The 22,057-nt window shown below is 42.3% G+C and overlaps 1 protein-coding gene and 1 non-coding gene across 3 annotated transcripts in view; both read right to left on the bottom strand.

Moving 5' to 3' along the window:
* Pias1 (protein inhibitor of activated STAT 1) overlaps positions 1 to 22,057 on the bottom strand; it is a 128,104-nt gene that overhangs the window by 74,658 nt on the left and 31,389 nt on the right. For both annotated transcript variants that reach the window (XM_004662569.3, XM_045160321.1), the window contains exon 2: positions 6,846 to 7,290. In XM_004662569.3, coding sequence (XP_004662626.1) covers positions 6,846 to 7,290 — 445 coding nt within the window. The remainder of the gene's footprint in view (positions 1 to 6,845; positions 7,291 to 22,057) is intronic.
* On the bottom strand, positions 21,217 to 21,324 carry LOC123464233. The gene has a single exon (XR_006639468.1). It is a non-coding gene; the product is annotated as a U6 spliceosomal RNA (small nuclear RNA).

Below are 22,057 nucleotides of genomic sequence, written 5' to 3'. Positions count from 1 at the left end.
CCAAGTTTGAAGCCAGTCTGGATTACGTGAAATATTGGCTATAATAACAATAAAAACAGTAATATAAAAAGTACAACTTAGAGCTAGAGAGGTGGCTTAGTGGTTAAGGCACTTACTTGCCTGTGAAGCCTAAGGACTCAGATTCAACTCTCCAGGTCCCATGAAAGCCAAATATAGGAAGGTGAGGCCAGCCCAAGGCTGCACATGCCCACTAGGTGATGCAAATGTCTGGAGTTCAGTTGCTGGGGCTGAGGCCCTGGTGCACCAATATTCTCTCTCCAAAATAAATAAATAAATAAAAGTTTAGAGTGGTCAAACACACTAATTTCAACACCCAGTCTTGTTTGCATACTGTCTTCTCTGGCACATCTAAACCTTATTTACATTCCAATTTTAACAAATTTAGCCCAGACTCATGCCAAAGAATTCAAATAAATTCTGGGGGGGGGAAAAGAGTTAGAAGGTAACTAATCCTTACCCCAAACTACTGGGGATCATATATACATACTGTCAAAACAGAAATTATAGTTCTAAGAAAGAAACTGCTTAAAACTATCTTTTCATCATCTACATATTTACTAACAAAGCACCCAAAATTAGGTTCTCCTCTAGGTTAGAGCATCCCATCTGCCCTGGTCACAAGATGGTAACAAGGTGCTCCAGCTGACTTGACCAGCATCTTCAACCCAATCTGCACCCAGGAGACAGGGGCCAAAGAAGGCTGCAAAGGGTCCTGGCGAATTGTGAAAGGCAGCCAAACACTGTGTGCTAGACACCTGAATGTCATGCTCCCTCCCAGTAAGATAACATGCTTGGCTTCTTCACTGAACAGTACTTGCTTCAGATCCTTGGTATTATTAACCTCTCATTTTAAAAGGTTTTATTTCAGGGCTGGAGATATGGCTTAGCGGTTTGATTCCCTCTTACCCACGTCACCCAGATGCACAAGGTGGCATGTGTGTCTGGAGTTTATATGCAGTGGTTGGAGGCCCTGGTATGCCCATTCTCTATCTGCCTCCCTCCCTCTCTCAAATAAATAAAATATTAAAGGTTTTATTTCATATCTATACCTACATGTGAGTTCTTTTATTGATTCGATCAAGATTCCCTTTTAACAACAATAAAAAAAGAGTCCATCATTAATAGTTCCCAAGATCACATCCAAATACAAACACCTATTTATTAAAATGCTCCAGATATACTGGGGATACTGGACAGCTATACAAACACTACTCAAAATATTAAAGTCACCAGATAAAAAGATTATCTACAAAGGAATAAAAGATTTAGAAGGTAAACCTGTACGTTGTTTTGAAAATCAGAAAACAATGCTGCCAAATTTGGAAGAAAAGTTTCTAGAAAGAAAAACAAAAAACCTGTCTACAGAAAAATGAGCACTTTTGATTTCCCAAAATTCAAGAACAGAAAAGCATAGTTGATGTTGAGCCACTCAAAGACAACCTGTTTAAAAGTAGAGTATTAATAAAATCCTTGAAAGCCTTTCCAATACATGGATTTGTACCACCTGCTTGCCAGACCCTGGACATTAGACATGTGGAAGAAGGAAAATTCAATTATTACAAATTAAGGCAAAGGAAATTATACAATATAATCCAATGTCAGAGGAGCCTTTGGTAGAATACACTGGTAACCACTGTTACTGAGATGCACCAGAAATCTTACCCACACAGCATAGAAACAACATGTGACAGGCCATTTTAACTACCTAAAGAACGTGAAAGCATCTGCTACGCCTTCCCCTCTAACAGCAAAATCCAAGCTTTCTTGCCTGTGTATGCGTGGGTCGTGGCTGTGTGTTTGTGTACACATACATACACAGAAATAGATTTTGTTATTCAAAAATTTTTCAAGACTAAAGAGATGCTTAGCAGTTAAGGTGCTTGCCTGCAAAGCCAAAGGACTCAGGTTCAATTCCCCAGGACCCAGGTAAGCCAGATGCACAAGGTGGCACATGCATCTGGAGTTCATATGCAGTGGCTGGAGGTCCCTATTGCACCCATTCAGTCTGTTTGTGTGTCTCTGCTTTCCTAGACAGATAGATGATAGATGATAGACAGACAGACAGACAGACAGACAGACAGATAGATAGATAGATAGATAAAAATTAGGAGCTAGAGAGATAGTTAAAAGCCATTAAGGTGCTTGCCAGTGAGGCCTAAGAAGCTAGGTTCAATCCCCCAGAACGCACATAAAGCTAGATGCACACTGTAGCACATGTGTCTGGAGTTCATTTGCAATGGCTAGAGGTCTTGGTGTGCCATCCATATCACTCTCCCCCCACAGATAATTAATTTTTTCCATATAAATTATTCACATCTTAACTAGCCTAACATCATTACAAATATTCATATGAGATATTCTACTTCAAACAGAAAATGTGGGCTTGGGCAATTCATCAGTGGTAAAAGACACTTGCTTATAAAGCCTGCAGGCCTGGGTTCAGTTCCCAAATATCCATCCATGTGAAGCCAGATGCACAAAGTAAGTAGTACATGTATCTGGGATTTGTCTTCAGCAGCCAAAGAACCTGCCATGTCCTTGCTCTCTCTCTGATTGCAAACAAACAAACAAACAAAAAAAAAAATTAAGGAAAGGGCTACTAAACACCTGCCTCACATGTACAAAGTCCAGGGTTCAAATCAAAACACAGCATAAAGTTGGGGGGGAAGTACTAACCTAGCTTTCTAAAACACTAAGATGATAAAAATCTGACATATACAGATTGCTCATTTTCTCTAGAAAGCACTGGTACGTTGTCCCACATCAAAGAAGTATTTGTAACAGAGCTGGAGATATGGCCTAACAACCAAGTTAAATTCCCCAGTATCCATGGAAAGCCAGATGCACAAAGTGGCGCATGTCATCTGGAGTTCATTTGCAATAGCTAGATGGCCATGACAAGGCCATATTGTCTGTCTGTAACCTTCTAATTGCAAATAAACAAATAATGAGAAAGATACTTATAACCCAGAAAGAGACATTCTTGGTGTTTACCTGGAAAGACTTTCTCAGACAACAAAATGTAAAGCAAGACCACAAACCACAGCCTAACAAAAGACAAAGCACACAGAATGCTACCCATGTGGTCAATCAAAATGTTTCTTTTATCTATCAGACTTAGTGGCTCAAGACTTTAATTCCAACACTGATGAGGCAGACCGTGGGATGGAGAGATGGTTTAGCTGTTAAGGCATTTGCCTGCAAAGCCAAAGGACCCAAGTTTGATTCCCCACAAGCCATGTGAGCCAGATGCACAAGGTGGCGCATGTGTCTGGAGTTTGTTTACAGGGGCTGACGGCCCTGGCATGCCACTTCTCTCTCTCTCAAATAAATAAAATATTTTTAAAAGAAGAAAAAAGCTTTCAGATTTGTTGTGGAAGAGATTGTTCAGTGGTTATGGCATCTACCTACAGAGTCCAAAGACACAGGTTTGATTCCCCACTATCCACGAGAACAGAGTACACAAGGTGGTACATGTGTATGCAGTTCATTTGCAGCAGCTAGAGGCTCTTGCACACACATTCTCTGTCTCCCTGCTTGCAAGTAAATAAATAAAAATATAAGCCACTACAAAACTAATAAAAAATATATTTACATAAGCTGGAAGTGGTGGCACACACCTATAATCCCAGCACTCAGGAGGCAGAGGTAGGAGGATTGCCATGAGTTCAAGGCCACCCTGAGACTACACAGTGAATTCCAGATCAGCCTGGTCAATAGTGAGACTCGACCTCATAAAATCAAAACAAAGCAATAAAAGTCTATGACATCTAAGTGCCAAAAGAAAAGCTGTTTTTTGGACAGGAAGTTACCATGGAACTAGAGGAAATGACTGTAAAAGGTTTTTTCCCCATTTCAACAGTCTGTATTCAAACTGTTTCACAGATATCTTTAAATCTCTCACTGCTTGAAAGATCTAATGGCGCAGCGAGGCCTGTAATCACAGCATGTAGGAGGTGGAGGACATCCTCCACTACCTAAGGAACTGGAGGTCAGTCAGGGTTACAGGTGTCCCTGTCTAGTTAAAAAAAAAGGGGGGGGCACTGGGGCTACAGAGATGGCTTGGCAGTTAAGGTGCTTGCCTGTAAAACCTAAGGATCTAGGCTCAGTTCCCCTGGGGCACACACAAACCAGATAAACAAGGTGACACACTGTCTGGAGTTCATTTGCAATGGCTAGAGGCCCTGGCGTGCCCATTCTCTCTTTCTCTCAAGTAAATATTTTTTAAAAAAAGCACTGTCAATTTTTTTAAAAAGGCACTGTCTCAAAAAAATGCTTAAGAACTAAATGCAGAATTACAAACCTTCAAGGCAGGCACAGTGACATGTGTAATCTCAGTACTCAGGAGGCAGAAGCAGAAGGCTCCTAACTGTCAGGCTGGCCTGGGCTATATACTGAAGACCCTGTCAATTAATTCAGGTATGAGCTGAATGTTATTTATTTGTGAAAGTATTTTTAAATTCATTTGCAAGCAGAGAGAGAGAATGAACAAATGAATGAATGAATGAGAAGGGGTGTGCCCGGGCCTTTTGCTATTGCAAAAAAAAAAAAACAACCCTCCAGATTCATGCACTAATTTTATATCTGGCTTTATGTGGGTACTGGGGAATCAAAGAGGCACACATGCTTTACAAGTGGTGCCTTTAAATGCTGAGCCATCTCCCCAGTCCCAGACTATTTTTAATCATCCTTAAATCGCTTAACGACCATATATGCGGAAGAGAAAAAAATTGAAAAGTAAATTGACTAGGCACATTCTGAACTCCTGGGATGTGGAGGTTGTGATCAGTAACCAACTGTAGGCTGAGGCTAAGCTCTTTAAGAGTTTTATTCTAAAATGTATGCATGTTTACAGATAAGGAAAATACTAGAAGCTATTTAACTTTTCAAAACATATGATTCTCTCAGATTCAAAGCATATGAGCTACTGGAAGAGGGATGGCTCATTTAGGAAAGTAAAATTTTTTTTGGGGGGGGGGTTCAAGGTAGAATCTCACTCTGGTCCAGGCTGACCTATGTAGTCTCAGGGTGGCCTCAAACTCCAGGATCCTCCTACCTCTGCCTCCGGAGTGATAGGATTAAAGGAGTGTACCACCATGCCCGGCTCCAGGAAAGTAAATTCCATTGTGAATGTAGCCACTTCATTTAATGAAGTAAAGAAAGTATCGTAAGAACTAAAGTGCCACAGGATGAGACATAAAAGTGTTGCTTGAAAATGATTCACTGGCCTTCATTTATTCTGAGAAACACTTCCTAGCTTGGAGTTAGAAAATGGTCTCAAAATCCCCACAAGACAGGCATGGTGGCACATGCAGGTGGCCAGCCCAGCACTTCGGAGACGGAGGCAAGAAGATCTAGAGTCATAGCCAGAAGAGGCTGAGGTAGGAGAATCACTGCTGAGTTTGAGACCAGCCTGCAACGACATACTGAATTCCAGGTCAGCCTGGGCTAAAGCAAGACCCTACCTTGAAAAAACAACAAAAAAAAAGAAAAAAGAAAAAGATTGCCCTCAGCTCCATAGGCCCCCTGCCCTAAAAATTCTTCTGCAAAAGTTCTCAAAATATGCTCTCATCTCTCACCAATCCTCAAAACTGAAATGTTTAATGATTTATGACAGGATCAACCACCTTTTTCTATAAAAGCTTCACAGGCACACATGTGTTACATATTCATTGGGCTTTGCTGCTGATGTTGCTTAGAATGTTTTAAGAGAGGAAAAAAGTGATCTAGGCATAGTGGATCATTATCTGCAATCCCAACACCCAGGAGACTGAGGCAGGAAGACTGCTTTGAGTTAAAACACGTGAAATTCTTAGCTCAAACACAGAACAGTCCACAGGGTGAAATGAGCTTGCCAGCCCCTGTTTACCAAATACTGATTTGTACCATCCCACCATCCTGACATCCGATACTTCAGTTGTATTACACCAAAGGCACCAAAGATCACAACAGGGTCATCTGTATCTCCAGTAGGAAATTAAGTGAAGTAAGGTCGCGTTGTAGTAGTTAAATGACAAATCAATTAATGTATTTAATTCTGCATGCTAAGGATGGGAAGGAAATACAGCAGCTGAAATTCTAAGCATTCACACTATATGTACAATTTCATGTTATATAAACATGTATATTTCTATACATTTAAAAATTTTTAAAAAGCTGAAGTTAGAGTGCTACACAAAGAGCAAGCCTCCTTTTATGGTTATTAAAATAACCCACATATTCAAATAAACAAAACCAGTCAGTTTTGTGTATAAGATGTCACCAAGCCCTAAAAATTGGAACTGAATGTAGAGACTGGTAGTGATTTACTCAGCTTTACCTTTTTTTTTTTTTCCTTAAGTTTTTTTGTTAATTTATTTATTTGAGGGTGACAAAGGGAGAGAGAAAAAAAGAGGCAGATAGAAAGAATGGGCATGCCAGGGCTTCCAGCCACTGCAAATCAACTCCAGATGCATGCGCCCCCTTGTGCATCTGGGTCCTAGGGAATTGGGCCTCAAACCGGGGTCCTCAGGCTTCACAGGCAAGCACTTAACCGCTAAGCCATCTCTCCAGCCCAGCATTACCTTTTTAATGTGTAATGGATATTATGCAACAAATTAAAACATTATTCTTCCATGGTCCACAACCTTAGAATTTTAATATTTTACTTCTGTATAAACAACAGCTTTTACATATGTGGTTTCATCTGAAATAAAAGCATTCTCAACTGGATGCCTCCATCAAGCATAAATTTCATTATGAATAATAAACTGGGTCAAACTAAAAGCTAAAATGAAAATTTTATCCCATAAATGCCATCAAATAACCTTATGTAATAATCTTACCCAGACTGGTGGGTTTTATCAGTTCATCCAGTAAGTCATAAAAGGGTAGTTTTTGAAGTTTTATATCCGGGTGAACTGGGTGAAGAGCTGATGTAAGATGTGGGAGTTCCAGTTCATGTTTAGGTCCCAGAAGAGAAACAGGGAGTAACGGTGACGATGCAGGGTGACCGTCATAAGTGAGCTGTGGAATGGAAGATGGAGAGAGAGTCGCTGGCATAGGACTTGAATGTACGTTGGAGATGGACAAGTCCGCAGGCGTCATAATTTTCTGAGGGAACCGCCGCCTGTAGAGCTCTTTAATTTTCATTTGGACAGCAGGGCTACAGCCAGCCTTTAGCAAATGCAGGGCTTTTGTGAGAAGTTCGTGTTTGCGTCCGTGCTTGTTTCTCCCAGCGTAGCCCAACAGTACTTGGAGTTCAGAAACTCTAAGGCTCATAACCATTTGCTTCAAGAAAAAAGAAAAAAGTAAAATATTAGTGTCCAAAACAATGACTTACAGTTTAAACATTTTTTATTATATACAATATAACCAACTAAATAGCCAAAGAAATTTGAAATTAACATTCATAAACTCACTGACATCCACATAGGATTACACAAGGTACAATATAAGGTAGACACTATCTCACTATTGGGATCAGAGTATCAGGTAGTTATCAAGCACACACGGAGTCTCGACAAGACTGCTCAACAACAGGATGACAAAAGAAAACGATGTGTCCTCAAGAACACTTGTGTTTCTTGGGAAGAAAATTGCATATTTGTGAAATCAGCAGCCTCAACAACATATACCAAATATTACTTTCTATACCAACTCTGGATTCATGGAACTTAAAACTAGACCTTTTAGGGCTGGAGAGATGGCTTAGCGGTTGAGCGCTTGCCTGTGAAGCCTAAGGACCCCGGTTTGAGGCTCGGTTCCCTAGGTCCCACGTTAGCCAGATACACAAGGGGGTGCATGTGTCTGGAGTTCGTTTGCAGAGGCTGGAGGCCCTGGCGCGCCCATTCTCTCTCTCTCCCTCTATCTGTCTTTCTCTCTGTGTCTGTTGCTCTCAAATAAATAAATAAATAAATAAATAAATAAATAAATAAATAAAATATTAAAAAAACTAGACCTTTTAAAAGCCAGGCGTGTTGGTGCAGGCCTTTAATCCCAGCACTCGGGAGGCAGAGGTAGGAGGACCTCCGTGAGTTCGAGGCCACCCTGAGACTAAATAATTACTACCTAGTGAATTCCATGTCAGCTCTAAGTTACAGCGAGACCCTACCTCAGAAAAAGGAGAGGGGAGAACAAAGGAAAGGAGAAAGGACCTTTACAAACCAAACACTACAGATGATTCTCTCATGCTGGCTGTTTTACAACTGCTCAAGATGTTCTTTGAGTCTTACCTGAGGCCACCAGTTCAGAAAGGAAAAGTAACTGACCTACAGCCACAGGGCTAAAGAGCAGTCAGGATTCAAACCCAGCTGTGTCAAATTCTGAAGTGATTTCCACTCAGCCATTAGGAATTCATGCTACAGGCCATAATGTGTGAATCTACAGAACAGAAATCTCTTTACCTTCTTATAACCCTGTGTTAACTAATAATCTATTGCCTGTTTCTCCTTCTCCCCCAACTAATAAGTTAACAACAGGAAATGCCATCTAATTAAATCCTGACTCTTTACACCAACAGCAAATGGAAACCAAGAGGAAGGATCACACCACTACTAAAGACACAGCCCTAAAGACTGGAAGGCCCTCTATTTCCTCAACTGATTTCCTCATCTCACACCAATAAACCCAAAATCTATTCTCCCTTCCTTAACTTATTACTCCCTAGAAAGGCCCTGGTACCATAAAGGAAGTTCCTTGCAGGTGGTAAAAAAAACAAAAATACACATACACATTATATGGATAATCAAAGAAAAACAAGCACTTTCAGTACATCTCTGGCTTGGAGAAGTGTCGGGCCTCCTCAAAGTCCAGCCTGTCACCTCTTACCCAGTAGCCTGAACCACTTTTACCATCTGTTTTTATTAGCCAAGTTTCCATACATTTTTTTTCACATTTTCCCACTTAGTATCATCTTCTCTTAAGAGTAATGCCTTAGCCGGGCGTGGTGGCTCACGCCTTTAATCCCAGCACTTGGGAGGCAGAGGTAGGAGGATCGCCGTGAGTTTGAGGCCACCCTGAGAATACAGAGTGAATTCCAGGTCAGCCTGGGCTACAGTGAGACCCTACTCGGAAAAAAAAAAAAAAAAAAAGAGTAATGCCCTGTCTGAGCTGAGGTTCTTTGGGGCCTGTGACCACGTATCTTTAGATTCTAGGACCGGGGCTGGACACTGGTAGGAACTAATCAAATGTGGAGAGAGGGCAGGAGTGAACAAGAAAGGTTACACAAGAAAATGGATGAATGTGGAATCACAGAGATAGATGAATACCCAAATTCTTATACGATAGAGGCATGTAAAGATATAGAATAGACTGAAAATAAATTCTGCTCAATATTCAATATCTGAAACAGCAACAACTGGGAGTTGGACTTTAAAGCAAGACCCAGTCTCAAACAACAACAGAAATTCTACAGATATTTTTTCTACTTATATGTTAAAAGAAGTTAATCACTAGTAGTAAGGTCATAGCAGGATCTAGTTTTGTTGCCTTCTCACCAAAATGTCCTAAAAAGGTACAAACTTATTTAAAGGTTTTATTATTTATTTTAAAAGGAACAGAATTCAAACTGGAAGTGAACAACTGGTTTTTGGGAGGGTCTCGCTCTAGTCCAGGCTAACCTGGAATTCACTATGTAGTCTCAGGCTGGTCTCAAACTCATATGCCACCAGTTTGGGGCAGCTTAGATTAGGAAGATGCCATTTCAAAATAATTTGAGCTTCTGTTTTTAAAAGAAAAAATTCAAACAAGATTATAAATTAAAGCTGGTGGGGTTGGGGAGACAGCTTAGTGCTTAAGGGCCCAGGTTTGATTCCCCAGTACCACATAAGACAGATGCTCAAAGCACATTTATCTAGAGTTCATTTGCAGTGGCTAGGGGCCCCGCCTGGTATGCTCATTCTCTCTCTCTCTCAAATAAATAAATAAAAGTATTTTAATATTTTTTGAGGCAAGCCCAATGGACTGCCTTGTTTTGTAATGTGAGATAGAGAACTGGTGAGCCAGGGTCTCCAGCCACTGCAATCAAACTCGACGTGTACAACCCCCCTGTGCACAAGTGCTGCTCTGCACTCTTGTGTCAGCGAACACCTGGCTTACGTGGGATCTGGAGAGTCAACATGAGTCCTTCCGCTTAGCAGGCAAGCGCCTTAACCGCTAAGCCATCTTTTCTAATCCTTAGAAATTAAAAAATATATATTGACAAAAAAAATAGCTGGTAGGGCTGAAGGGATGGCTTAGCGGTTAAGGTGCTTGCCTGCAAAGCCAAAGGACCCAGTTTCGATTCCCCAGGGCCTATTTTAGCCAGATGCACAAGGGGGTACAAACATCTGGAGTTTGTTTGCAATGGCAGGAGGCCCTGGTACACCCATTCTCTCACTCTCTCTCGCTCTTCCTCTGTAAAAATAAATAAATAAATAAATAAAATTTTATTTAAAAAAAATAGCTGGTGGTCCTGGCCATGGTGGTGCATGCTTTTAATCCCAGCACATAGGATGCAGAGTCTATAAAAGGATTACCATGAGTTTGATGCCATCTTGAGGCTACATAGTGAATTCTGGGTCATCCTGGACTATAGCAAGACCCTACATCAAAAAAAAAAAGAAAGGAAGGAAGGAAGGAAGGAAGGAAGGAAGGAAGGAAGGAAGGAAGGAAGGAAGGAAGGAAGGAAGGAGGAAAGAAAGAAAGAAAGAAATGTGTTTGCACACAGTGTGAGTACTGAGTTTGTATCCCCAGAACACACACAAAAAGCCAGATTTTGCAACACACACATCTATGATCGTGTGTGTAACAGGCAAGAAAGGAGATGGAGAAAGGGAATCTAGACATTCATGGGCCAGCCAAATCTGGCAGGGAACACAACACATACAAGAGATCTTGCCTGAAACATGGTGCAAGGTAAGGGTGGTCAGCAAAAGCAGTCCTCTGACCTCCATAGTACAGTGTGACACACACACCACAATCACACACACAAATAAGAAGTTAAACCTGAGTTGGCATTTTTCCCCCAATTTTATTTATTTATCTGCAAGCAATGAGAGGAAGAGAGCCAGAGGAGAGGTGAGAATGAACATGCTGGTGCCTCCCAACCACTGCAAATGAACTCCAGATGCATGTATCACCATCTGGCTATGTGGGTCCTGGGAAATGGACCTGGGTCCTTAGGCTTCGCAGGCAAGTGCCTTAACGTCTAAAGCCATCTCTCCAGCCTGTTTTGTTTTCTTTGAGATAAAGCCAAACTGGCCTTTCTTTTTTAATATGTGAGAGAGAGTAAATTGGCACGACAGGACCTCCAGACACAGCAATGGAACTCCAGATGAATGTGCCACCTTGTGCACTTGTGCCACATGACAGGCTTGTGTCACTGTGCATGTGGCTTACGTGGAACCTGGACAGTCAAACATGGGTCCTTAGGCTTTGCAAGCAAGTGCCTTAACTGATAAGCCATCTCTCCAGCCCAAGTTGGGATATCTTAAATGTACTTGTTTTACAAGGAGTAAGTGTAAATTTTAAAGACAACTACTGTTCCTTCTTAATTCAACTGCATTCTCTAAGTCAGAAAAAAAAAACAGCAGCAATTCAATGATTACCGTGAATTTCAGTGGTAACTTCCATCTTTAAGAGGCACAAGATTAAACATGGCACAGATGTATTATTGCCACATTTTATGGAAAAACACATTGACAGTTAACATAAAATAAAATCTCTTCCTTGAAGGACTGTAGAAAAAGTTTAATGACAATATACTTGACAGCTGTCAATTACATTTCACTATCTCTAAGGAAAAAGCAAGCATCCAGCCAACGCCTTTAATCTCAGCACTCATGAGGCAGAGGTACGAGGACTGCCATGAGTTCAAGGCTACCCTGAGACTACATAGTGAAATCTAGGACAGCTTGGGGTAGAATGAGACAATACCTTGAAAAAAAAAAAAAGGAAAAAAGCAAGCAACAGCAACAGCAACAGCAACAGCTGAAGCAATACACAGTGCACAGCACACACTACCAAGACAGCTAGGACCAGCAAGTCAGGACTCTGATTTTTGTTTGCTGTCTTTTAAAAACAGGATTTATTGCTTGAGCTACAAGGCCACTGAAAAACCTTGCTGGAGCTAAGCTGGATGCCCCCAAAACATTATAGGTCATTGCTGATGCCCCTATTGCTGAAGACTCCACATACTTGGGCAGCAAGATCACTGAGGAATCCTGCTGGAACTGAGCTGGAAACCTCCTCCATGTAGACCGAAAGCTGAAGAAAGCCACGTTGCAGGCAGTTCAATGGGGAAAAAAAGAAATCAGCAGTGAAGATACTCAACAGTGGATACTGCAAGCCCTAAACTTGGCCAGCCAGGCCAAATGAGCCAACAGATGCAAAAGTGGCATGTCTGTTATGGGGAAAGCCAACCACTCTCTAATTGGACTGGAGGCCCACTCCATGGGAGGGAATACATCCCTGATACTGAAAACGTATGACAGCGGTAGTCATGAGCCCTAGGGGTGTAACGTCTGCTGGCCTGGGCAATAAAGTTAGTTTCAGGCCAGCCTGGTTTAGAGTGAGACCCTGCCTCAAAAAAAAAAAAAAAAAAAAAAGGGCTAGAGAGATGGCTTAGCAGTTAAGCGCTTGCCTGTGAAGCCTAAGGACCCCGGTTCGAGGCTCGGTTCCCCAGGTTCCACGTTAGCCAGATGCACAAGGGGGCGCACGCGTGTGGAGTTTGTTTGCAGTGGCTGGAAGCCCTGGTGCGCCCATTCTCTCTCTCCCTCTCTATGTGTCTTTCTCTCTGTGTCTGTAGCTCTCAAATAAATAAATAAATAATGAACAAAAAAATTTAAAAAAAAAAAAAAGGAGGGGCTAAAGAGATAGCTTAGCAGTTAAGGCTCTTATCTGTGAAGTCAAAGGACCCAAATTTGATTCCCCAGTACACATAAGCCAGATGCATAAGGTAGCGCATTTATCTGGAGTTTGTTTGCAGCAGCTGAAGGTCTTGACGTGCCATTCTCTGCCTATCTGCTTCTTTCTCTATTCCCTCCTTCTCAAATAAATAGATAAATAAAAATTTTAAGAATGCAGAGCTGGAGAGATGGCTCAGGGTTTAAAAGCACTTGCTTGCAAAGCCTACCAACCATGGTTTTTAATTCCCCAGTGCCCACTTTAAGCCAGATAACACAAAATGTTTCATACATCTAGAGTTCATTTGCAGTGGCAGGAGTCCCTGGTATACCATACATTGTGTCCTGGCAAATAAAAATATTTTAATTAATTTATTTATTTATGGGGGAAGAGGCATATAGAAATACAAGGGACTCTTCAGGGCCTCCAGCCACTGCAAGACAATTCCAGACACATGTGCCACCTTGTGAATTTGGCTTATGTAGGTATTGGGGAATCGATCCTGGGTCCTTAGGCTTCACAGGCAAGTGCCTTAATCACTAAGCCATATCTCCAACCTAAAAATACATTTTTTTAAAAAGCCATACGTAGTTGAGCTCAGCATGGTAGCGCATACCTTTAATTGCAGCAGCACTTAGGAGGCGCAGGTGTAAGGATCACTGTGAGTTAGAGCCAGCCTAAGACTACATAGTGAATTCTAGGTCAGCCTATGCTAGAGTGAGACCCTACCTCAGGGGGGAAAAAAAGTGTGTATTCAAATTAACCATGGCACATATAGTCTTGTACAATGAAGTCAGGTTGTACCTACTGCTATTATTGAAACAGTTGCTGCATACTATTAAAGGCTTGAAGCAAGCATCCAGTATTTTAAAAACTCGTGAGGGCAGGAAACACTGAAGCAGCCAAAACATCACTCAACTGAAAAGCTGCATCAAAGCATGAACAATCAGTTCACTATGCACATGTTGACAACACGAGAAAACCTAAATGCATAAATACATCTAAGATACTGACATTTATTTTAATCTGCCAAACAGTTAAAAATTTCCATTGGTCATTCATTCTCTCCCCCCCCCCTTCTCTCTCTCACACACACATACACTCACTCACTCTCCCTCTTCAAATAAATAAAAATATTAAAATAAATAAATAGAAGGGCTGGAGAGATGGCTTAACGGTTAAGGCACTTGCCTGCAAAGCCAAAAGACCCAGGTTCAATTCTCCAGGATCCACATAAGCCAGATACACATGGCACATGCATTTGGAGTTCATTTGCAGTGGCTGGATGCCCTGGCATACCCATATTCATTCTCTCTCTCTCTCTCTCTCTCTCTCTCTCTCTCTCTCACACACACACACACACACACACACACACACACTTTCTCTCTCTCTTCAAATAAATAAATAAATAAATAAATCTCCACTTGTGGGCTGGGGAGATGACTCAGCAGTTAAAGCACTCGCTTGCAGGGCCTGACAGCCCAGGTTTGATTCCCCAGCTCCAAATGGCACATGACATATGCATCTGGAATTTGTAGTGGCAAGAGACTGATGTGCCCATTCCTTCTCTGTGTCATGTCCTCTATTTTTCTCTCCTTGCAAATAAAAAATAAATAAATAAATAAACTTTTTAAAGAGGGGACAGGGTTGGGCACAGTGGCATAAACCTGTAATCCCAGCACTTGAGAGGCTGAGGTAGGAGGATCACTGTGAGTATGAGGTCAGCCTGAGACTACATAGAGAATTCCAGGTCAGCTTGGGCTAAAGCAAGACCCTACCTCAAAAACCAAAAACATTTTTTAAAAAAGAAGAGGGTTGGAGAAATGGCTTAGCAGTTAAGGCACTTGCTGGCAAAGCCAAAGGTCCTAGGTTCGATTCCCCAGGACCTTGTAAGCCAGATGCACAAAGTAGCACATGAATCTGAAGTTTGTTTGCAATGGCTCCTGGCCCTGGTGCACCCATCTCTATCAGCCTCTCCCTCTCGCAAATAAATAAATGAAAATATTAAAAGGGGGGGGGCTGAAAAAGAAGGGAGGGGAGGGGAGAGGACAGGAGGGAGGGAAGAAGGAGGGATGAAAGGGAGGGAAGGACAAATGAATGAACCAAGGCATTCAGACACCTAACCTTTCACAATCATCTGTAGCTCATCCTCTGGAAACTAGCAGAACTTTCTCTTGAGGTGTTCTGAAATTTTACAATTATGCCTCAGGGCTGGTTTTTTGGCTTGTTTTCTCATGATCTAGTAATTGCTGGGCCTTTTAAATTTCAACAAGCAAGTCCTTCAGTTCTGGGAGTTTTCTGGCAATCTTTCTTTAGTATTTTTGTGCTTTTTCTTGTACGCCTATTATTCAGACGCTAGTTTTCCATGTGTGCATGTCTTTAAGTTTTCTCAGGGAAGGGCCAAGAGGAAGAGGGAATAAAGGGGAATAGACTCACCATTCAAAAGGCATCTTCCCCCCAAAGCCTTTGCAGGTTAGCAAAAGGCTACAAAGACCTACCCATCTATGCATCCATCCATCCATCCATCCATCCATCCATCCACACACACATGTGTTTGTGGGTGTGCATGTCAACACCAATCACAACTACACACACACATGTTCTGAAAGAGTACTTCTAGCAATTAAACATAAAGTCCCAGGCTTGTTGTTCCATTAGCTATGGCTTTACTTATTAAAGGTCTTATCTAAACTATAAAAATTAGGTACTGCCAATTGAACAACAATTATTATCATTCATACATCCTACTGTAAGATATGTTTACAAGGCTGGTCATAAAGCATACTCTTTATCTGGTAACTCTGTACAACCAATTATATACCAGAATAAGCTTTAATGATAAACCAAATAGTTAATGCCATATTTCATTTATAACTTCATTTTCTTAACTCTAAACTTCTATAATTACATACACAGAAGCGATGCAGGAAGTAAATTTGAGGCCAGCCTGATGATCTGCATAGTGAGTTCCAGTCCAGCCAGAGCTACATAGTGAGGCACTGTCTTGAAAAATTATAAACAAACAAAAAGTAACAAAAACTTATACTCACTAAAGCATACAAAAAACAAAAGTTATTTTATTCACTTAAGTCAGATTTACTCAATGGGACTAAATTTTGGGCCATTTCTAAGCTTTCCCACTAGAAATAGTTAACTTGGGCATGGTGGCTCACACCTGTAATTCTAGCACTCAGGAAACTGGCTCTGTAAGGCCAAGGCCATCCTGGGCAACACACACACAGTGGGTTCCAGAGCGGCCTGGGAGGGACACAGGGTGGGGAAGGTCAACAAGCAGCTTGTATCAAGATCAACAATGCCTAGTTCAACCAGAAAACCTAGTTAGCCAGTTTGTACTCAAAGTAGTAGGTCAGGTTGGTTACATCCTACTCCATAATCACCCCCCCCCCCCCGCCGCACCGATTTCTCATCTTTAATTCATGTCTCAACGTAAGGTAACTGGAAAATGACCTGCAGCGCCAGCGCCAGCCCCTCGAGCCGATCCTCTTCCTCCTCTCCTGTGGCAACTCCATCAGACTAATTACAGTGCACCAGCACAGTGCCGGCACATCACATCGGGATCACACATAAAGGGAGACGCACTCTCCTGTCAGCAACGTGTAAACCTAACACTTTTGAACGGGGTCTCATGGCTTCAGCCTTTTTTAAACTTTTAAAAATTGATTGTTTTGAGAGACAGAGAGAGAGAGAGAGAGAGAGAGAGAGAGATGCAAAGAATGGGAGCACCAGGGCCTCCAGGCACTGCAAACAAACTGCAGACACATGTGCCACCTTGTGCACCTGGCTTATGTGGATTCTGGGGAATCGAACCTGGGTCGTTAACACTTCACAGGCAAGCGCCTTAACTGCTAAGCCGTCTCTCCAGCCTGGCTTCAACTTGTGATATCATCCCCATCTCCATCCTACCACATTTCACGAAACATATGGGTGCATGCTTCACAGAGCTCCTTCCTGTCAACGGGCACACTAAAAATAACAAATCTAATCCACCACGTTTTAAAATTTGGATACAATATTAAGTAATTTAACTTACAATTCTACTATAGAACATTAACACATTGACTAACTTCTTACAGAGGCAGGAAAATGAGGTTCGCAGAGAAGGAAACTGCTGCTCTGCACCAAGCTGTTCTAGAAATGCAGCGTGAGCAAAGTAAGGGACGGCAGGAACAACAAGAAGACAGATCCTAACTGCTACCCACACACGTGTCCTAGCACCAAGCACAGACACAGCAGAGCACGCAGGACAGGACAAGGGTGAGGGGAGGAGACAGAGTGAGCAGACAATGGGTTAAATGCGTGGCGGAAGGGGTTAATAAAGCCGTGATACCAGTAGGATGGTTGGAACATAAAAGGTCTAAGAGAAATTAAGACTTCTGGGCTGGAGAGATGGCGTACTGGTTAAGGCACTTGCCTGCAAAGACTAAGGGCCTATGTTCAACTCTCAGGTCCCTCGTAAGCCAGATGCACAAGATATTGCGAGTGTGCAAGGTCGCACGTGCACACAAGGTGGCACGAGTGTCTGGAGTTCTATTACAGTGACTGGAGACCCTGGCATGGCAACTGTTCCTCTCTGTGTCTCTGTCTCTTACTCTCACTCTCACTCAAGCACTACATTAAAAAAAATTTTTTTTCAGAAGCCAGTCCATTGGGCTTGTCTTAAAAAAAAAAAAAAAGACTTCTAGCTAAAAGTTATAGCAAAATAACCAGGAATTAATTACCTACATATGAGGTCAGAAGGAACTGTGACAATGGGAATAGAGGAGATAAGGCCAAGAAACTCTGCAAAGAGAAACTGTAAGTCACACTCAACATTCTAACTATGGGTGAGCATTTTAAAACAGTATTATCCGTGATCATTTATTCCCAAACTACACAACTTAAATAACCAGGGCTTTAAGAAATAAATTTGAGGGGCTGGAGAGATGGTTAAGGCACTTTTCTGCAAAGTCCAAGGAAATGAGCTCAATTCCCCAGTACTGGCATACAGCCAGATACACAAGGTGGTGGATGCACCTGGAGTTCGTTTGCAATGGCTAGAGATCCTGGCATGCCTTTCTCTCTCTCTCAAATAAGTAATTCTTTGAAAAAAAACAAAAGAAATTTTAGGGCAGGAGAGATGGCTCAGTGCTTGAGGTACTTGCCTGCAAAGCCTAACGACCTAGGTTTGATTCCAGATTCAACTCCCCAAGTACTCATGTAAAGACAGATGCACAAAGTGGTACATGCATCTGGAATTCATTTGCAGTAGCTAGCAGCCCTGGTATGCCCACTCTTTCTCTATGTGTTGTGTTAATCCTCATTCCTGGGAAGGTGAGATATGAAGATTGAATTCGAGGCCAGCCTGAGACTGCCTAGTGAATTCCATGTCAGCCTGGGCTGGACAGGGACCCTACCTAAGAGAAAAAAAAAAAAAAAAAGAGGGGTTGGAGCTGGGCATAGTGGCATATGTCTTTAACGGGGAGGCAGAGATAGGAGGATCACCATGAGTTCAAAGCCACCCTGAGACTACAATGAATTCCAGGTCACCTGACCTAGAGTGAGACCCTACCTCGAAAAAACAAACGAACGAACAAACAAGCAAGCAAGCAAATGGAGTGGTTAGAGATGGCTTAGCAGTTTAGGCACTTGCCAGCAAAACCAAAAGGCCCATGTTTGATTCCCCAGCACACACACATAAAGTCAGATGGACAAGGTGGTCCATGTATGGAATTCGTTTGCAGTGCCTAGAGGCCCTGGCATGACCATTCATGCTCTCTCTGCCTCTTTTCCTCTCTTCTCTCTCAAATAAGCAAATTTTTAAAAAATTTTAAAGGGAAAGGGGAGAGCAGGGCGTAGTGGTACACGCCTTTATTCCCAGCACACAGGAGGCAGAGGTAGGAGGATAACAGTGAGTTCAAGACCACCCTGAGGCTACACAGCGAATTCCAGGTCAGCCAGGGTTAGAGTGAGACCCTACCTCAAAAAAATAAAATAAAATAAAGCCGGGCGTGGTGGCGCACGCCTTTAATCCCGGCACTCAGGAGGCAGAGGTAGGAGGATTGCCGTCCACCCTGAGACTCCATAGTGAATTCCAGGTCAACCTGGGCTAGAGTGAGACCCTACCTCAAAAAACCCTTAAAAAAAAAAAAAATTAAAATTAAAATTAAGCCGGGTGTGGTGGCGCACGCCTTTAATCCCAGCACTCGGGAGGCAGAGGTAGGAGGATTGCCATGAGTTCAAGGCCACCCTGAGACTCCATAGTGAATTCCAGGTCAGCCTGAGCCAGAGTGAGACCCTACCTCGAAAAACCAAAAAAATATATATATATATATATTAAAAATAAAAATTAAAAAAGGGGGGAGGAGGGAAGAAGAAAAAGAAACAAAGAGGAGGAAAGGGAAAGGAATTTTAAGTTTATCAAAAGATCCAGTATCCTTTCCTAACTCTACTTCAACCAAAATTAAACCTTATCTTACCATTACATTTGTAATTGGAGATACTATCTCATGTGAGACAAGCAATTAAATTCCAGGACCCATGAAAGCCAGATGCACAATGGATACATGTGTCTGGAGTTTGTTTGCAGTGGTTAGAGGCCCTGGCTTGCCCATTCTCTCTCCTCCTCTGTCTGTCTCTTTCTCTCTCTCTTTCTCCCCTCTATCTCTCTGTGCTTGCAAATAAACAAGCTAAAAAAAAAAAAAAAAAAAAGCCAGGCACAGTGGCGCACACCTGTAATCCCAGAATTTGGGAGGCAGAGGTAGGAGGATGACCTTGAGTTCAAGGCCACCCTGAAACTACCCAAGGAATTCCAGGCCAGCCTAGGCTGCAGTGAGACACTACCTCGAAAAAACAAAAAAGAAAAAAGAATCTATGCCCTCCATGAGAGAAGTCAAGAAGCCTAAAAATAAGATTTTCACAAAATACAACAAAAGAAAGAAAATAATGAGTTTGAAAAGAGGTCTTTAAATAACAACCTTTGGACCAAGGCAAGTCCTGGAGGGACTGTGTCAAGCTAAAGGTTTCAAAGTAGCAGCCAGAACCACTCATGGTTGCTGGGCCAGAAAGAAGCAGAGCTCTTTAATCCCTGCACCTGGGAGGTAGAGGTAGAAGGATCGCTAAATTCAAGGCTACCCTGAGACTACATAGTGAACTCCAGGTCACCCTAAGCTAGAGTGAGACCCTACCTTGAAAAAACATAAAGAAAAAAAAAAAGAAGAAGCAGAGCTCAGACTCCCAAGTCAGATCCCAAGTCCTCACAAGGCTCCAAGAGTGGTACAATTACAGGCACTATTAAATGTTTTTAAATATTATTTATTTATTTATTTGACGGGGGAGGGGCCTCCAGCCACTGCAAACGAACTCCAGACACACGTGTCCCCCTATCTGGCTAATGTGGGTCCTGGGGAGTTGAACCTGGGTCTTTTGGCTTTGCAGTCAAATGCCTTAAATGCTAAGCCATCCCTCCAGCCCAGGGACTATTAATTTTTTAAACATCTTTGGAAATAATTAGAAGCACACTATCATAACTTAACAAAACAGAATTTCTTTTTTGTTTTGATCTCCTACCTCCACCTTCTGAGTGCTGGGATTAAAGGTGTGCGCCACCACGCCCGGCTCTTTTACTGTACTTCTTTCTTGACTGACAGTCTTCCAGTTCTGGCTAAAACACTTGGTTCACAATTTTGTTTTCTTTTTTGAGGTAGGGTCTCACCCTATCCCAGGCTGACCTAGAGTTCACTATGTATTATCAAAATAGCCTTGAACTCACAGCGATTCCCCTACCACTGCCTGCCGTGTGTTGGGATTAAAGGCGTGCACCACCACGCCAGGCTGAGTTCACAATTTTTAAAGCAGCCTACAGTAGTGAAAAGCTCTCTGAACCAAAATTCTCCTTCAACCTACACTCAAAGTATACCAGTGAAACGTTCTCACAGTGTGCTCACGGGGAGGCCTCTTTCCCTCCAACTAGCCCCATGCCTCCTTGCTCTCGACTGCAGCTCTGTGTTCTGCAGTCCCTGGTACTCGGGGCTCGTGGAGTGGAGCAGACGTGGTGTGGCTCATCTTGAGCAGTCCTTCCGATGTTCTGATGGGCTTCAAACCAAAACACGCAAGACGAGCTTTCCTAGCAAAACACCTTCCTCAAGAAGGTACTGGCTCTATAAGGCATTCTCATTTTATTTGTGCAACAGGTAGTAGGGTAGTGTGTGTTTTCTAACATCCTTAACAAGCTGTTGCTTCAATTACACTTCAAATAAACTATATTCTCTACTCTGAATTTTTTTTGAATTTTTAACAGGCTTAATTCACTTTTATTTTCTGCATAAAATCACTAAAAACATGGGACTGGAGATTCATGAATTTGCATCTTGCACAGAGGCCATGCTGATCTCCTCTGTATCATTTCAATTTTAGTGTATGTGCTGCTGCCGAAACAAGCACTTTCCTTCTTTATTTTTTTTTATTTTTATTTTTATTTTTTGGTTTTCCGAGGTAGGGTCTCACTCTGTCTCAGGCTGGCCTGGATTTAACGACGTAGTCTAAGGATGGCCTCGAACTCACAGTGGTCCTCCTACCTCTGCCTCCCGAGTGCTGGGATTAAAGGCGTGCGCCACCACGCCCAGCTTTTTCTTTAATTTTTTAAAAAATATTTCTTTAAGCAGGATATGATGGCACACGCCTTTAATGACAGCACTCTGGAGGCAGAGGCAGGAGGACCACTGTGAGTTCAAGGCCACCCTGAGACTTAATTACAAGAAAAAAAATGTTTTTAATGTTTTTTTTCAAGGTAGGGTCTCACTCTGGCCCAGACTGACCTGGAATTCACTATGTAGTCTCAGGGTGCCTCAAAAACTCATGGTGATCCTCCTACTTCTGCTTTCCTGAGTGATGGGATTAAAGGTGTGCACGGCCACGCCCAGGCCTTGTTAAACTTTTAACAGCTGATTGCTATAGCTTTCAAAGTCTTTCTCAAAGACTGAGCCTGATGCCCTTCCATCCACACCCGTAATCACTGCTGTCCTCCAAGAAAGTTTCAGCGGCTCAACGCCAAGAGCTGGTCTTCACATCTATGCTTAAAACAGGACTTGACACCTATGTTCCCAAGAGACGATAACTAGGGTGTGTCTGCTGAGATGGGGTAGCCCAGGCTGGCCTCAAACTTCTAAACCTCCTC

The sequence above is a fragment of the Jaculus jaculus genome, chromosome 10 (assembly GCF_020740685.1).
Source record: "Jaculus jaculus isolate mJacJac1 chromosome 10, mJacJac1.mat.Y.cur, whole genome shotgun sequence".
Classification (NCBI taxonomy): domain Eukaryota; kingdom Metazoa; phylum Chordata; class Mammalia; order Rodentia; family Dipodidae; genus Jaculus; species Jaculus jaculus.
This window is presented reverse-complemented; position numbering and strand designations above follow the sequence as displayed.